Here is an 18,415-nt window from a genome sequence, read left to right on the forward strand (position 1 = left end):
TACAAGAAACTCAGGGTGTCTATGTGGTGATGCTAATATTTATGCATTGCACAGAGCTGCTGCCACAAAGAGCACACCTGAAATCAAAAACTCTTTCCTGACACGAAATTTGGGCTGGTCACAAAACCACATCCTCCAGCCTGTGTCTCCTTCATGAAGGCAAGCCTCAGTTTCTCAGCTAAGAAGTCTGTAAACCAAGCAGTGCAGTCAAACTCTCTCCCACATACTTTGAGGAGGAGAAGAATAATATCACACAAGTGAATCATACATGCTGGAACAGCAGGAAATGCAGAAGTAAGGTGATGGCTCCCACCCAAGATCTGTATCTTATCTCTGACCATGGTGGAGAGCTGGTGGTTTATTTTGCAGTGTTAGAGGCACCCTCAGGTTCAGAGAAATAATCCTGGGGACTCTCTTTGCACTAGCAGCCTTTCTGAGCTGGGAGGAGATTTGGTGTTTCTCATCCTTGCACCGAGGCAGGTGGCAGGAACCATTCCTCCTGGCTGGGCTGGCTTCTATGCAGCAGGTGCCAGATGGAACTGCCACAGCAATGATGGTACCAGGCTCTTCCTGGAAATATATGAATAGGAATCTTAGTTTTGGAGTCAAGCACACAGAAAAATGGCAAAACAAACTTTTTGGCTGTTGTGGTGCATTAGAATATAGTCCCACTTCCTTTCCTGAAGGCTGCCTGGTGCAGGAGGCATCGGTTTCTCATGAGGGGTAACAACCCCTCTGAACAGAGGTCTGTGCCTCTCTGACCCCAGGCGAGTGGCTGGCACCCTGCATGATTGCCATGCATTACAGTAAGTGATGGAGCACAGGGTTCATTAGTCTGCCAGGATGCTGCCAGCGGCACAGACAATGCACCCACAATACACAGGCAATTGTGGGCAGCTTAGAGAATTATTTTTCCCAGCTGCTCATGATTAACTTTGATGATGCAGATGGAGCTCCCCTGGCACTGTCAATCCTGAAGCAGTAGTGTTGTAATAGCCAGGAGGGACTAAAGGTGCGAGTGATGCCAGGTCCGTGGGGGGAGGTTTCTCTGCTGAAGAAAGCTCCCTTACCTCTTTTAAAATAGCTGTCTTGAGAAAAAATTCTGCTCTCCTTCCAAACCCTCCCTCATTTAATCTTCTCCCCTTGTTGATAATACAGGTCACATAAAGTAATGTTTTATCACAGGATGCAAAGCAAAGCTCATTACTGAGTTTCTTGATAAGTTCTGTCCTTCAGCTTCTTCTCAAGTATGCAGTAACCACTGGTGCCTTTCTGCCTGAGGGACAAGGAGAGAATGCTCCAATGGAGAGGTTCCAGAAATTCATTTTACTTCCTCTGATCTTAACTGCCTCGCTAACAGGTAGGAGACATTCATAACCTGGGTAATGAGCCACCATGGACAAAATGGGTGAACTAATTTTAAAGCCGTGTACATGACAGTTACTGGCAATATCAGTTTGAACAACCAGTCCCAGAGGGGGATTATTTAAAGTGTTTGAAATGGTTAAGTTTGCATTCCAAGCCTGAACGATCTAATGTCTTAGAGTGGACTTAGAGATCTAGTGTCTTAGAGATGGGGAAGCTGCCCTCTCTCACTTCTAGTGAACAGGAATGTCCCACTTACTCCTCCCTCTCCCTGTGCTCATCTTCTTCCTTTCTGTTCCTCTTGTCCTGCTCTTGAGAGGGCATCTGTAGAGAACTCAATATCAGCAGCAGATTTTGCTTACAGAAATCTGTGCAAATTATAATTTTGTTAGTTTGCCTCCTATTTACATGCCCAAGTTTCAAAGTGAATTAGGATGAAAGGTATCTTGGTGGCAGAGCTTTAAGGAAAATGTGAATATAAAGTAGGGCAATGGAGACTAGTTGGGTAATGGAATGGAGACAAAGCTGACTTTTTTTTTTTTAATTATTATAGTCTAGCTGGGCTTTTAACAGGCTTTGAAAGGAGGGAGCTACAGTAGGAAGAGAGGAGAGATATTGTCATGGCTTAATAACTGGTGAAAGGAAACACGATGCAGGAATAAACATTGAGTTTTCTGAGCTGAGTGGTGTTCCCAGTGGAGTTACACAGGGATGTGTGGTATTCATCAGGCTCTTAAACAGCCTAGTGAAGAGGAGTAAACTATGAGGTGGCAGACTTTGCAGGTGGTGCAGAATTACTTAGGGCAGCCAAATCCAAAAAGAGACTAGGAAGATTTGCCAGAAAATGTCATGATGCCAAGTGAGTAAGTAATAAAGGAGCATAAAACATTCAATGCAAAGCATCACTTAACTGAAGATGTCTAGTGGGAGAAAAGAATAGATATCTTGGAGAGAGGGTAAATTGCTGGAAAAAAGAGAAGATTTCACTGCTTAGTGTCTTCAGCAATGAAACTTGGCATTATATAAATCTGAAGAAAACTTGTCTCTTGAATATTGGATGTTTTGTTAGCCCTTCCATTTAAAAAAAAAGGACTCAGTAGATATGAGAAAGGTATAAAGCATGACAGAGGTGATGAGGAGGCCTTAATTAGACTGGGATGTTTTTCTGCTAGTGAAAAAGAAGAAATAGTAGAGATTTAATAAAATAATTATATTGAGGTGAATGGTGAAATGGTTATTCACAAATTCTTATAACAAAAAGAACTAGTAGCAACCAGTGAAACTATCAGAAAGATTTAGGGCAAACCAAAAAAATGTGCTTTTCCACACAGTAAGTAATTAAATAGTAAAGCTCATGATCTCTGGATATGGGTGATACCAAATCATAAATAAGCTGAAAAAAGCTAGAAACAAATATCAGTGAGGGTTGATCCATAGGTGCAGATGCAATCATTGGCTCATGCAGCTCCTAAATCTCTTAGTTTTTTGGACACTGAGAAGTTATAACAAGGAAGCCTCAATTTTTATTTGTTCTGTTTCTCATACTGTCTTCCTAAGCAACCAGAGCAGAGCACCATGTGTTTAGAGGATTTCTATTACCCTTCACTAAGGCTTTTGGTCAAACACACTTGCAATGAATGTTTTATTGCCCCACCTGTAAGCTGTACTGGGGTAGCAGACATTGCCTGTGCTGTGCAGCGCAGCGCAGCCATGGTAGCACACCCCAAAGCCGAGAGAAAAACTGTATTGCAGAGAGACAAGTGAAAGAAATATTCTTTCTTCTTGAAAGAAATTGTTGCTGCTCTCGGGATGTCAGGAGTTGCAAGGCTGGGCTGTGTGGCTGGGCTGCTGAGAGGGCTGCATGGCACAGCTGGTTTGAGCATCCCCCTGGGTGGGCACAGCGATAGCATTGCAGACGATAGGGCTGACACAGTGCAGGGTCCCAGCCTGCTGCCAGGATACTGTTGGTGCTGCTGCCGTGCTCCCAGCACAGGGACCTGGACCACTGGAGCCAACAGACAGTGCAGGAGGAGAGGAGTAGTCCAGCAGCAGAGCCAGGAGAGGCTGCAAGGGACAGCTGTCAGTGAGTAGAAGAGATGGGAAGACACACTTGGGGGCTGTGGAGAGGTTTGTGTGCAGGTAGGTGACAATATGTGTTGCTGAGTTCCAGTAGACCAGTATTGACAGAAACATATTATAAGCATTTTAAAAGTCTTGTTAACATAAGCAAGCAAGCTAATCCTCCTCTGCAAGCTTTGACAAGCTCTAACCTATTTTGGCTTTCAAAAAGCTCAGTTGCAGGGCTGTTGGTTTTTGAAATAAACTTGAGATGTGCTAAAGAAAAATCTTACTGAATGCAAAACAATTTGTTGCAGAACTGTTGCTGGAGCAGTAGGCCAGCCCAGGTAAGGCAGAAGACAAGGCAGGGTGAGCAAGACACTAAAGAAAGAGTGAAAAGAAAAAGGAATTCAAAACAGACTCAAAGGAAAAATGTAGAAATTCAAAGAGAAATAGCAGAGAAGGAAGGAAGACAGAGACTAGATGCAAAAACTGAAGGACTGAAGGCAGCATTTATGGAAGGGCAATAAGAGTATAGAGGGGAAGATTATTTTGATGTATGATAATGAGACTGAAAAAAAGGAATCATTATGGCAAAAGGGTAAGCCCATCCTGTTCTTTGCTGTGCTGCATCCAAATAGGTCACTTATAAAAAAGGAAAGACGGAGTCTGCAGAGAGGAAGAGTGAAGGAAAATAAGGTAGCCATGTCTCAATGCCCTTGTTGTTGAAAATTTCAACATGAAAAGGTTGTCCTTTAGAGTAAGTTCAAGTGTGGAAGGAAAAACACTGGTCACAAAAGGCAAGGATGGTTCTTTAGCTAATGAGGTTCCCTCAGTGCAGGCGTCATCCAGAATGACATGCGTTTTTGTCTCTTCAAAACCCGCAGTGATGTGACAGTGAATTTGTGTGACAGAGGAGGGAATAAACAGGTCATAAAGGAGTTGGTATATACTCTGCATGCTGTTGGGAAGGATTGAGCAACTGAAGTACCATAAAGGCTTATCAGTTTAAGCAAACTTTCACCACTGGTGATTGCTTTATAAACATTTAGTGATGTGCCACAGAGAAGGTGTCCTAACTCAGCTTTGTTCTTCAAAAGTGAAGGGGTAATGCAATATCCTGAAGACAGCCTGACATTTCCCTATTGTAAAGATATTTGCCTGGGTGGTATTTCTTATTGGTTGTGTGTGGGGAAGCAGATGTTAACCAGCTGTTAAAGAGCTGAACACGTAATTCCTGTGAAGTGCAATGACAATCTAGCCTGAGGCCCTAATTTGTCTAAAAGCAACCATCTGCAAGATATTTTTTAAGCAGTATGTAAATGAAACTAGCACTAAAACTTTCTCCTTAGTGCAAAAAACAAGGAACAGCAAAAGGACTTACAGCACTGGCTTAAGGCAGTGGCAACTGCGTTTAGATCCCATTTCTGTCACGAATGTCCTCTTTGACCTTACACAAGTTACTTTATCAGTGTTTGCACGTCAGTTGGACAATGGAACCCACTGTTAGTTCAGGACTCCATGTGCTATTGCAGGATAAAAATAAAAGCAAAAAGATAAAGAGGCAAAGTTAAAACCACCAAAAATGTTTTGGCAGCAGGTGGGCTGGGGCTTTAGTAAGATCTAAATGGAGGCAAGGTCCCACTCCTACGTCCCACTCCTCATTTCCTATGGTCCTGCCACCCATAGGAACCCCATATGGGGCTTATGGACCTATTCCCTAGGTCACAGAAGTCAGTGAAAAACCATCTATTGGTCCAGCAGATACGGTTGGTGCAAGAAGATGTAGAACCTACCATACCTATGGACTAATAAAAATTGAATATATTATATTAGATAAATGAAGAAATAACTCATACCTACCTGCCTATACTGGCCTGACTGTCTGAAGAAGCAAAAGCAATATTAGCCATGTATTTTTAGAGCAGATGATCGCTGATTATTCATGTTTAGGGATAAATTTAAAAACTATAATGGAACTCACAGACATGATCTTATAGCAAATGATTAATTAACAACTTGCAGTGTACTGAAAGTCACATAATTTATTCAGAGACATGGCAAACAACAGCTCCTTAGAAAAGTAAAATGTTTGCACAGCAGTGTGGATAAGTACTGCAGCTCCTGTTTCATGAGTGACTAAATGCATTTTGGTGTTAAGTCTAAGGAATTTTGTTCATGGCTGTGTCTGTCATCATGGTAGCTGTTTATGTCCACTTCAACCAGTTAGGAAGACTTCAAACAAAGTTTAAAAATAAAAAAGTTCAGCACATGAAAGTGCTGTAGACTCCATAGATGTACAGGGAGTAGTATTGTAAAGGCTGTCTACAATATGAGTAAAAAAAAAAAATTCAAAGACACTTTTGAGCTTAGGGAAGTGTCTCAACCCTGGTAATATAAATTATGATAGAAATTGTGACAGGTGGATGTTGAGTAGCAGGGATGGGAGCCATATTATGTTACAAACGGTCTCACTGGAATGCGCTTCATCAGTGCACGTTCATTTGAAAACCTGTAGCTGTGTGAACGATGCCATCCACAGACATGTGGCCAATCCCTAACATTCAGAAAGTGAAATAGAAAAGAGAGGAAATGGCTTTTACATATTTTGTTGGGTTAACTCTTTGTAAAGCAACATATTAAGGTATGCACATAGATTTGATCGCTCAGTTCATCTTTAAGATGTTTCATCATTTAAAGCATTTCAGTTCACCTTTAGAAATCTGAAGAGAGCTTTGAATAAATACTACTGGAAAAAATGAGCCATTGAAGTTGAAGAGAAATATGTTTTATTGTATCTTATCTGGCTTTATTACCTATCAGTGGAAGTGAAGTTTGCTTTTCATTTAACATTTCATTGCTCACACACAAAAATACTTTGGAGAATGAGGTGCATGGCAGAGGTAACATAACCCAGGAAGGTGGAAAATTTTTGTAAAGGTTTTTGTAAACATGAGAGAACTCAGAGTCAAACATACAAAGAACCAGGGAGAGCTAGGTTTGTATAATCTTGCAAAACAAAGAATGAAAAGGCTCTTGTCTGTAAATACATGCAGTGGGTGAGAGGAAAGAGAGGAGCTATTTATATTAAAGAACAATTCTTGGCACAAACCTGTTTAGATATACACTGCCTAGGATTAAAAGTGAGCTGGGAATTAGAAAATAATGTTGACAATGGAGAAATGACAGTACAGACCCTATACCCCAGGCACATTTACTGAGGCTCTGGTTGCAACATCATGACTGAGATTGGGGTCTGGTTCCATTTATACAACTATCAAACATCTCTTTGGTGCGAAACAATACAGCATATTCTCCCCTACTCACATCAGCTATTGACTGAATGAAAAATAAATTTTTCAATAATTTATAATTAATCCATTCATTAATAAACTACTTAAAATTACAAAACCTGGGTTGAATGAAAACTTTAAAAATCACTTACTTGTCCTGAATGCTCTTAGAAAGGGATTAATGACCATTTCAGACTTTCTTTCTCCTGGAGAATAATTGAACACTTATGCCCAGGCCAAATTTGCAGACATGAAATTTTAATTAGACTGCTATGGACTGTAGTATCTAATTGCTGTAATTATGCAAATGGCAGCCTGAATTGTTAGGGGTAGCACTGGCAGTCCTGGTGCTTCCTCAGCATGAATTTTTCCCAGTAAGTGATGAAAAACTCACTGGTGAGGAAGATCTCACTGGTCAGGACTGCTTAGTCTGCAGATAGTTTGTGAAATCTCCATCCTTGGAGATACTAAAATTTTGACTTGACGAAGCCCTGTGCAAATGGTCTAACTGTGAAGTTAGCTCTGCTTGGAGCAGAAAGTTGGGATAGGGGTTCCTAGGTCCCTTGCCGATGAAACCTCTCAGTGCTCCTGTTGGGGCCCTAGCTATTCTGAAAGAGCTCGAGCCTTAGCATAACTACTTGAGCTAGATAAGAAAGGAAGGGTCAGCAAAATACCATGACCATATAAGGATAGAAGAATGCAGAAGTAAGATAGTAAGTAGAATAACAAGAAGAGCGATGTGTAAATATGACTTAAGGCTTAACCTATCATATAATTGCATGATGTACAAGCTTAACCAATTATATAGTGCTCTATGCGCGTGAACAGCAGTAATCTACCAATTGAATTATAGCCTTTGTCTCAAGACAGTATTTAAGATGCAGCCTTAGTGTAATAAATTTGGATTTGAACTTACATCTCATAGATGCGTCCGTGTTCATTTCTCACTTGCCTGAATGCCCGTGGCATGCTCCCATCAAAGAGCAACTGTCACAGTGAGGTGCAGGTGGTCGCTAGGCCAAAAGGGAGCAGACCCAAGCCTAGAGGGAGAAGAAGAGATGATAGCAGCTGTGTGGGATGAGAAAGAGCTGTGCGTGCAGAGCCTGAGCAGTCCCCTGAGGTGAACTTTGGTGAAAGTAGAGACTGCAATGTCAGTTCTCTCCTTCCTCCTCCTTCACCTGCAGGGCTGTGGGTGGTAGCAGCTTAGTAAAGTGACTGGCTATTGAAAACGTACCATTTTGGGCTCCCCAATGCAGGAAAAACATTGATAAACTGGAGCAAGTTCAATAGGGGACCACCAAGACTGTAATGGGCTGGAGCATTTGCCCTGTGAGGAGCAGCTGATGGAGCATGGCTTGTTCAGCCTGTAGGAGAGACAGTGGAGGGTCTTTAATGGCATCCTGACAGTACCTACAAGGAGGTTGTCAGGAAAATGGATCCAGGCTTTTCACCGTGTTGAATGGTAAGAGGACAAGAGACAACAGGCATATATTGAAACAAGAGAGGTTCAGAGTGGACAAAAGGAAAGGCTTTTTCCCCATGAGGATAGTCAGGCAGTGGAGCAGGTTGCCCAGAGAAGCAGTGCAGTCTCCATCCTTGGAGGTTTTCAAGCCCTGACTGGGTAAAGCAGTGAGCAACCAGGTCCCACCTCAGAACTGATCCTGCTTTATCAGAGGGACTGGTTTGCAGACCTCCTGAGGTCACTTCCAACCTGAATTACTCTATGGCCATTTGGTCAGCTCCTCCTCGTTGGAAGAAGTTCTCTGCCTTTGCTCTTCTACACATGGACATAGCATGCTCTGGGGAACTGAACCTAAATCCAAAAGGATTCACAAAGAAAAAAGATGCAAAGAAGCAGGTTCTTAATTTCACACAACACTGATCTCTCAATTTGCCTAAGACTTCAACCAAATAATCTGTGTTGTTCTTACAGTTCGAAGATTTGTTTCTCATGAAGACTAGGGTGTATGATGTTCTGTCTCTGAGAAATACTTTAAGATTTTTTCACCTTCAGAATCACACCCATTTCCCCTAGCTATTTCAGGGACTGAAATCACAGCTGCTGCTTTGAAAAAAAAGTCTCTGCCTTCATCCTTTCTTCACTTTCTGCTTGATATAAGTGAGTGCTTCTTCCTTCCCGCGTGCAGGGGATCCACCATCTGGGCAACAGCTGCACATTCATTCCTCTGAGGGCAATGGGAGGCCATGGGTCTGTTGGGGAGGAAAGGAAAATGGAATGCCTTCACTAGAAAGGAACTTTCAAATCTGAAAAATAGTAGCCTTTTAAGGAAAAAAACCTCATGAATTACAGCAGCTCTGGCTAACAGAAAGCCTGAGAAGGTGAGGAAGGATGTATGTGATGCATGCATGAGAAACAAGGGAAGAGGCGAATGAATAGGGGAAAGAGCATGGAAGGACATATACTGGAGCTGAAAAAAATCAGTGGCAATCTGAGGTATGGAAAAGGGGCCAGTTACATGCTCCTTTATTTATTTAAAGTCTGTAGAACTTATGTATTTTCCTATTTAAAAGTGGTAAGTCAGCTCTTTAGTCAATCACTGAAGAGAGAACGTTAGGTGATTTTGGAGTGGGAGGACAAGAGATGAAAAATGAAATGCATTTTTAAAGAAAAAAAATAATCTAAACTGGAACTGAAATATTAGGTTTTACATCTCCATCTCTGAACTAGTTAAGATCTTTTAATCTATATAAACCTGTACTTCTTGGTTTTGTAATTATTGGCTTGGGAATCCATTATAACAATGCAGCATTTGACCACTGCTTACTGCTGCGGGATTAACATTACTTGGTTGCAATGTCAATTCACCATTCATATTTTTAACTAGTTAGTGACAGGCATTATAGAATATGAGACAATAATCTTTTCCTGAAAGTGTCAGGTACTGACGACTGTCAGAGGTGAAGTGCCAGCTCAGCTGAATCAACAGCCTTTCCTGATATATGACTAAGTGCTTAATACCCCAGTGCTCTTAGTGAATGATGCTATTTGAACCAGGGCACCTGGATTTTTAGCCTCAAGTTGTTGGCAGTAAAAATTGTATTTACAGACTGTGGTTTTTTCTTCCTTCCAGGTCTTGGCTTTTGTTACTCTATTGTAAATGGCCCTACTAATGCAACAGTCCTTGCTGGTTCAGAAGCCCGCTTTAATTGCACTGTGTCGGTAGGATGGGTAATTCTCATTTGGCTGTCCAATGGAAATCCTGTCCTCACTGTTATAAATTCTCAAGGAGCTGTTGAAACATCAGACCGCTTCACTTCTCAAAATTATACCAGTAGCAATGGGTTTACCTCGGAGCTGATCATCCACAACACACAGCTGAGGGACTCTGGAAAAATTGAATGCAGCACCCAGCAAACTAGTGAGAGCAACTTTGCATTTCTTTCTGTTCAAGGTGTGTATAGCCATCAATAGAAAGCTATTTTATTATACTGCACTTAAAGTAATCCTCTGATGGATGACCCAAATTATCTCTGCAAAGCACTACATGCTCTCATTTACCATTCTTTGCCTCCTGTCCTCCTTGTCTTAATTCTACTGTCAAAGCAGGTTTCAGAGTCATATTCAGAATGCCATTAACAAAGGTTTAAGCTGCCCTTGTTTTTTCCTGTTACATCTCTTATTCTTTATTGGATTGCATTGAAATGCCTGAATGCTGTATCAGTCCCATCAGCAGTCAGTCAAATATGATCTTTTGGCTAGAAACAGCATGGATTACCCCATATGCACATCTTTGTACATGAGCCTTCTGCTATCTTTAGAGCAGATCTCCCTCCTGATATCTGACTTGGGAATCAGTCTGTACCCAGCTTATTTGAGTTTGATTTAATGGCGTGTAGAAGTAAAGACCTTGAGACACAAGGTGATAATATTCATGATTGCTGCTGCAAGCTACCATTTCCAAGGAACAAAAAGTTCCTGTGTATCAAGCCCCTGTGTGTGAGACCTCTTCCTTCCCTCTGAAGCATCAGTAGTGACAATACAGCCAGTAAAACAAGATCTAACCACAAGGTCTAACACTATGCATTTGTCAGAGGTGCTTCATGCCACAAGAACATCTCATCATCTGCCCGTAAACCTTTCCTGATAAAACCCAAGTATACTTAAAATTTAGAGAGAAACACTGTTATTTCATTATGTTGTCCTTCAACTGGAAATATATCAGGATGGCTAAAAAAGTATAATTTCCTGCTTTTTATTGGAAAGGCACTGAAAGCCAAGACTTGTGCTTTAGACATATCGGACAATGTATCTGTGAAGTTGCAATATCTACATGTTTATATCCTGCATATGGTATATCTGTGTTAATAATGATTGTTTTTAAATTCGTATCTCAAGGCATAGCTAATTCTGGGTAGCAAGATAAGATTTAAAACTATCAGCAGAAAAGTAATGCAGCCAAATATTCTGAAGGAACAAAACATCTTTTCCCTCCTACAGTTAATGGATCTTTATTCATCAAAAATAGCACCTTAACAGTAACAGAGAACAAAACAGTTGAAATTGTTTGTGAAGCCTTAGGATGGTTTCCAGCTCCAGACATTACCTGGATGACAAATGACTCTTTCATTGATAAGTCAAGGTATGTTACCCAGCAAAGTCAAGGATCTAATGATCTCCACAATGCCCTGAGCATCCTAACTTTGACTCCGATGGACACTGAGATTTTAACTTGTTTAGCTGACATAGAAGCACTCCCTAAGCCTCAGAATGCAACTGTGACTGTTATTCTTGTCAACTCTACTATAGGTAAGTGAATGTTTATTGTACTTTGCCTATACTATTTTCTCAGAACTGTGCTTTTTGTTTTGTTTTGCTTTGTTGTATTTTGAGAAGTCTTTTATTTGCAAGTGAAATACTATGAGATGTGCAAAAGTGATAGAATTAAGACCCAGTAGTCACCACCTGATACATAGGTAGGGTTAAATTCACATCTGTGAGAGGACTGGTACAAGTTTAATGAACCACAAAGTCCAACTTAGCACTGAGCAAGACAAACGAAGCAGAACACCTGCCACTGACTCCTACTATGGATTAACTGCTAAGAAAACTGACCTTTACTCCTTGTCCGACATCTAATGAATTTAAATGTTAAATATCTTTGATTAGGCCATGCCTGCCATATGAACATAATTTGTTAGACCTCATTTACTCAAAGCCAAACCTTTAGGTGAAACTGTTTTCCATAATATTCAATACCAGTTTTACCACTGACTTGCAAAATCCCCGGATTTTACTCCCAGTTTCCACACACAACTCAGAATAGATTCTGTACCAGCACTTCAGATGCAAATAGAAATTTCTGTGTATGAGCTGTGATCAGATGTGATGGAGCTGTTGTAGTATGGTGGTAACATCCCCAGGACTGCACTGAGGCTGGCACCTAATTGTAGATGGAAACATTTATATGTAGGAACTTCTATACTGTACACCTATCATCAATCTACAATAAGAACATCTTTATAACGTGGTGTATTCACCCATTACAGAGAAGGAATCAGGTCATCAAGAGAAGCTACGTATCACGGGCTTTATCCCAAAGTCTACTTAGATCAAAAAGCCATTGCGCCTGTTTTCCTCTTCCTGGTATGGTCTCTTTCATGTCTTAGAGGAAGGTAGAATTTTTCCTGCAGCAATGTATGTGGGATTCTTTGGATAGTGCATTAGGTTGCTTTTTATTATCTTTTATTTAAGGAAATTCAAGGTCACTTTAATCCAAGTATGGATGCTAAGCAAATCTCTTAATAATAGTTAGACTGAAAATCCTAAATATTTTCATTAACATTGTCAGCATCTTTTGTAATGCTTGGCCTCATTGACATCCTATGAAAACAAATTCCGCAATTTCACATATTCACAATATTAGGAGGTTTATCAGAAAAAGGGTGATTTTATCTGATCTGTTCTGCCAGCATGGAACAAAGCAAATGGGACTATCACTATGGATCTGCCTCGAACTCTAACAGAATCCTATGAAAAATATTTACTTTTGCAAACCATAAAACAAACAGAGCAAGTAAGAGGAAATATCTCCATGTGGGTTAGCAGTGTTTAATGCAGACAATACCAGACAATTTCTCTGTTTGGACCAGCCAAGTGTCTCAACTATAAGGTAGAGGAGTCTCAAGACAGACTAAACTTGAAGCACTAATTGCATGGCAGGGAGCTGAGGTTGCTGGACATAGGTACACTGCCACCTATGGTGACTTAGTCTACCCTACAGTGACATCCGTTTTATTAGGTGTACCCTGTGGTATGGGTAATGCATAGGTTATATAGGTTTTTTTGCAGCGGGTCTGTGCATCCCCAGCTGTCTTCTGTGCATGTCTTTGAATTGACATTTCTTTCCATGATGTGGTGAGCATTGTGAACTTCTATAATCATGCTGACAGCTTCTCTTGATTAACTGATTCTTCTTCTGTAATGACTGAACATGGCACATACAAAGAAATTCTTATAGTGGATTGATGAGGGGTTTGGTATAGAAATTTCGACATGTAAACAGCTGAGGAGGTTAAGTAACTATGCCTTTTATTTTAAGTATGAGTCATTATTAGCAAGCCTTTTTCAGAAGTACTTGCTTTGTAAGCGGTTGAAAAAGGTAATTTCATCCTTCTTAATATGACTTTTTTTTGTAGTCAGATTGCTCCTGAGGAAATTGGTAAATTCCCCTGCCTACTCATTTGTGAAGTACTGAGGTATCCACCCTCAGTTTCCATAGCTACTCATTGTAAATCAGAAGAGGAGAAAAACAGATGTCATAAAGTACAATTAGTGTATAATGAGTGACTGTATAGGATCATCATTAATTTCTATTTGGAAAAATCATTGTGCAGCCACAGACACCCAAAATTTGTAAGGATACGAGAATATGAAGTCTTTAAATTACTAGAATGAAATGAAGACATGCTATTTATGACAGAGGAAGATGTAGAATGTATATATCACACTTGAAATCTCAGAGCTTGTCTGAGATTCATATACAGAGTCAGCTTTAGCTAGCTGTCCTCAGGAAAGAATACAACTAGCTTCACACATCTAAATAACTCCTTCCCAAAGCTACTGTGTAATATCAATTTCAAACCTCACTTAAAAGCTTGAGGAATGAAATTCCTCCGTGTGCTTCACAAGCAATACCTGTCCATTCACAAGAACTGCAACCAAAAATCTGAGCCTTCTTTAGGCAGCCATCTCCTGGTCAACAATGTCCTACCTTCCTGCACCTCTAAATCAGTCTTAATCTCAGACCTTTCCGTACAAGGTGAGGCATTTTTATGTCAGTCACTCCTCCTCACTCACTGTGGTGTTTGGCTGAGCCCCAGATTTCGGAACTCCTATGGAGTTATCCTGGCAGATGCATTCACAGAGCTGTTATTGGGAAATGGGGTCCCTGGCAGAGTCTCTTAGCTGGACCCAAGCTCTCTTCGATGTCAGTGTTGACTTCATAGAATCATAGAATGGTTTGGGTTGAAAGGGACCTTTAAATGTCATCTAGTCCAACCACCCTGCAGTAATCAGGGACATCTTCAACTAGATCAGGTTGCTCCGAGCCCTGTCCAACCTGACCTTGAATGTTTCCAGAGATGGGGCTTCTACAACCTCTCTGGGCAACCTGTGCCAGTGTTTCACTGCACTCATTGTAATAAATGTCTTCCTCATGTCTAGTCTAAATCTCCCTTATTTTAGTTTAAAACCATTACCCCTTGTCCTGTCACAACAGGTCCTGCTAAAAAGTCTGACCCCGTCTTTCTCACAGGCCCCCTTTAAGTACTGAAAGGCTGCAACAAGGTCTCCCCAGAGCCTTGTCTTCTCCAGGATGAACAACCCCAACTGTCTCAGCCTTTCCTTATAGGGAGAGGTGTTCCATCCCTCTGATCATTTTTGTGGCCTTCCTCTGGACCTGCTCCAACAGGTCCATGTCTTTCTTGTGCTGAGGACTCCAGAACTGGGCCCAGTACTCCAGGTGAGGTCTCACCAGAGTGAAGTAGAGGGGCAGAATCACCTCCCTCGACCTGCTGGCCACGCTTCTCTTGATGCAGCTCGGGATACGGTTGGCCTTCTGGGCTGCAAGTGCACATTACCGGCTCATGTTCAGCTTTTCATGCACCAGTACTGCCAAGTCCTTCTCCACTGGGCTACTCTCAATCCCTTCATCCCTGAGCCTGTATCGATACTGGGGATACATGTGGCATTTAACCTGCAAAAGACGAAGACAGGCAATCTGCCCTGAGCCTGATCTTCCTTTGATTTTTAAGTTAGCTAGAAAGCTCCAAAGTGTCCAAGAAGCAATGTGCAGCTTATTCCGGTCTCATTTCTCCTTGGTCACCAGCATGTGCCAGGGAAAATCCCCTTTTCTGAAGATACTTTGCCCAAGTAAATATTTGGGCAGCTTTGGGAGGATCCAGACGTCAGGATAGCAGCAGGGGATGGGCTCTATAGAATGAGGAAATGGCTTTGCTCACACTAAGCACCTCATGTAACTTGGTGTGGATTTACTAATGGGGCTAAAAGGGGTTTAATGCCCTGGTGCCTTAGTGACCCTCTCTTACACCCTTACATGTGTGTTGAGCTGGCAGCTCCTACATTTATATCTGCTGGTCCCAGCTTCAGTTTCTTTCTGAGTCCTCAAAAACTGGAGAGAAACTACAACACTGAAGTACCAGGAGTGTTTGTGTTGTATCCTGTCCTCACTTCAGCTCTGTAAATCCTCTTTTGGTGTGTAACCTGAACCTGACAGGGAGCGAAATGCCTTGGTGTGACAGCTGGCCTGGAGATATGGGCCACTGCATGTATGTTTAGCTCCTCCCTTCACACTAAGGTTAAGCTTTCCCCTGTAGCTAAATAGCTGTCTTTCATATTTTAAGCATCTTGAAATCCCTGTGGCATGCTTTATAGAGCAAAATATGAGAAAATATAAATATTTGTTGTAGTACTTCTAGACAAAATTATTATTAACAAGTTTATCACGACTGATTACAGCCTAAAGAATTAACTACTAGTTTGCAGGTTATTAAGTGCTTGGTTTCTCTAATAGTCAGAAGAAATTAAAAACATGCTGATTGAGCATTAGAATTGGAGAAGACTGGCACAAATCACTTAACCATAATGACCTGAGCTTTGGAGAATGCAGATTGCTAAGAGAGGTTCAAGCTGTGTAGGAGGCTCTGGTCTTGTGTCTTTGCAGTCTGAAGCCTCCAAATCCCAAACATATGCCCAGACAAATTTGTAGAAAGAAAGGATTTAGTTCTTTATTCTCTGCCATAGTTAAACCAGCAGATACTCTGATTCAGACATCAGGGGCATAGCCCTGATACTGCACAGCTACCAGTCACCTGCATTGCTGTGGTACCTTTTCCAGAGGCTGTCAGCTGAATATGGCCATGCAGTCATTAACTGGGACCTCTAATGGAGAAAAGACAATCATAAACCCGATGCAACAAAATGGGTTTTTTCAAGCTTGGTTGTGTCTCACACCAGTAATCTGGATTGGAAGTTTGTTTCTAAACCTCTACCAAAATTACTTTGGGGCTGCTTTTCAAAGGGTAGCCAAATTAGAGATGCTTCTGACATATTTGGTCAAAAGCAAAGGGCAGGATGATGTGATAATCAGAACCAACATTGTTCTTGTGCACCCAGCTGTGTGAGAAATTAGGGTATTTTTAAAATTCTGTATACATGGGAGCTTTGTAGGAAAAGTATTTGGTCATAGCAACTGATTTCAGTAAGATACTGAATTATCTTGAAATCACCCCATTTAACTCTGTAGATTACAGCAAAGACAAAATAATAAGTTGAAGTTGTGGGAATGTCAGTAGTGAAGATGGGTTAGTAGCTGCATGTTCCCAAACAGTCCTACTCTTTACAGGTTTTACTCTTCACTGCTTTTTAAGTGGATAACAGATGCCCTAGCAAGCGTGTCCCAAAATCAAACACCTGCTGAAATCAGTGAGAGAAATCCTGAGATGAGATTCATCACTAAATCATATCTACAGGCTAGAGATCTCCTTCTGGACTAGTCACCTAAAATTACGGCTGTGGTCTCTGGGGAGAAATGGACTCTTCTTGAGAGGTGTTCATCTTGTCCAAAGGCACACATACACATTTGGCCAAATGAGTTGTAACCCAAAATAGCTATTTTCTTTCCACTGACAAGAGCAGCTAGGCAAAACACTTAATATCTGCTGTATATACACCTAAATTGCATCTTAACCCCTCTCCCCAAGCACAAATGTCTCCAAAGGATGTTGGGAGGCCCAGCATATCTACGAAATCAAGTTTAGGTTGGAAGATTGCAACTCTCTGTTTTTCAGAAGAGAAGTAGCTGTGGGAGAAGTTGCAATTGCAATAAAGAATTTGCATTTAAAAACATTGTAAATTCTTGGGCACCATCTGTAAGTACAGAGTCTGTCACTTGGAAAACACAGACTCCTTGTTAAATAATCAACAAGCAGTTAATAGTTTCTCACAGACAAGGTAAATATTCTGAAAAGGATGCTTTGAGGCTCTGATAGTACAGTGTTTCTCCATTTAATTTAACAGAAAATGATTACAGTGAAGACAGCAGAAGCACGTGGGTTATTGTGCTTGCAGTTGTGCTTTCTTTTGTTGGTGTCATTCTTCTGATCATCATTATCGCGGTTGTTGTACACTGCTGCTGCCTAAAGAAGAAAGGTAAGTGGACCTTCACAATTGGTCTATACATTTAAAAGTATCTTCAGTTAGATATAAATCTCCCGGTTGTTTCAGCTCCGGTGCTGTGCAAAGACCTGTAAGCAGAAGTGTGGTCAGACAGATCCTGCTCTTAACCATGGCCTGGTTAAGATGCTCCTTACCTTCACCTTGCTGCTTCTCTTAGAAATTGGTTATTGGTATAAATAAGTAATCAGGGTCAGCCATTCACAACGACTACCAGGGGGTTGTGTTTTTCAAGAGTACGTTAACTTTCAGTGATGGTTAGTTCCAATGCTGAGGTTCTTTGTTGAAGCATACCATCAGTGCTGTGTGCCTCATTTCCAGTTTCTGTGTAAGTTATTCTACAAGGACATTGCACAATTTTGTAAACAGGGAGGAGAGGTGCCCCTGTGATAGCTGGAACACAGTGCACGATCTAAGAGGAGCTTTATGGTAACTCACAGCTAAGTTTCCTGCGTTTTAAAAACATTCCTTTTATTTTTTTTTCTTTCTTTCTCAGGATCTACATATCAAAATGAAATAAGGTAAGCTGGCTGAGGTGGGAGAATTTCCCTTTTAACTGAACCCTTTGTGGCTGCTGCAGGATGGTGAGAGAGACGTGCCAGTTTCTGCACCCAGCACTCTGGGGATGTGTGGGTGCTGCCCTGCTGTGTGCCCTGGCCCAGCATGGAAGGGAGGACAGCATGCAGGGAAAGCGACAAATGCAGTGAAAGAGACCGACCTAACGGGTGAAAAGCAAGGGCCACAGCTCCCAGCAGGCTGGGAACTCTGTTCCCACAATAAACTGGGTGAAAAGAATCGAAATCCTGCAGACGCTCCCTCTCTGATTCAGCAAACACAGAAATTACAAACGGAAAATACACTCCTACTGAAGGTGACATGCAAAGCAAATCCTTAAAAACTGGCTGTCCCCCCAGGTACTCCGGGACAGGCGGGGGAGGAGCCCAGCCTGCTGCAGGATGGCTACCCGCCGGGGGGAGGGGGGTTG

The 18,415-nt window shown here is 41.5% G+C and overlaps 1 protein-coding gene across 1 annotated transcript in view; it reads left to right on the top strand.

The window, feature by feature from the left end:
* The first annotated feature begins 1,302 nt into the window (after positions 1-1,302).
* IGSF5 (immunoglobulin superfamily member 5) overlaps positions 1,303-18,415 on the top strand; it is a 30,953-nt gene continuing 13,840 nt past the window's right edge. The window contains exons 1-5 of the mRNA XM_010162715.2: positions 1,303-1,360; positions 9,809-10,129; positions 11,176-11,484; positions 17,275-17,406; positions 17,927-17,951. Of these exons, the coding sequence (XP_010161017.2) occupies positions 1,303-1,360; positions 9,809-10,129; positions 11,176-11,484; positions 17,275-17,406; positions 17,927-17,951 (845 nt within the window). The remainder of the gene's footprint in view (positions 1,361-9,808; positions 10,130-11,175; positions 11,485-17,274; positions 17,407-17,926; positions 17,952-18,415) is intronic.

The sequence above is a fragment of the Antrostomus carolinensis genome, unplaced genomic scaffold (genome assembly GCF_000700745.2).
Source record: "Antrostomus carolinensis isolate BGI_N321 unplaced genomic scaffold, ASM70074v2 scaffold19562, whole genome shotgun sequence".
Classification (NCBI taxonomy): Eukaryota; Metazoa; Chordata; class Aves; order Caprimulgiformes; family Caprimulgidae; genus Antrostomus; species Antrostomus carolinensis.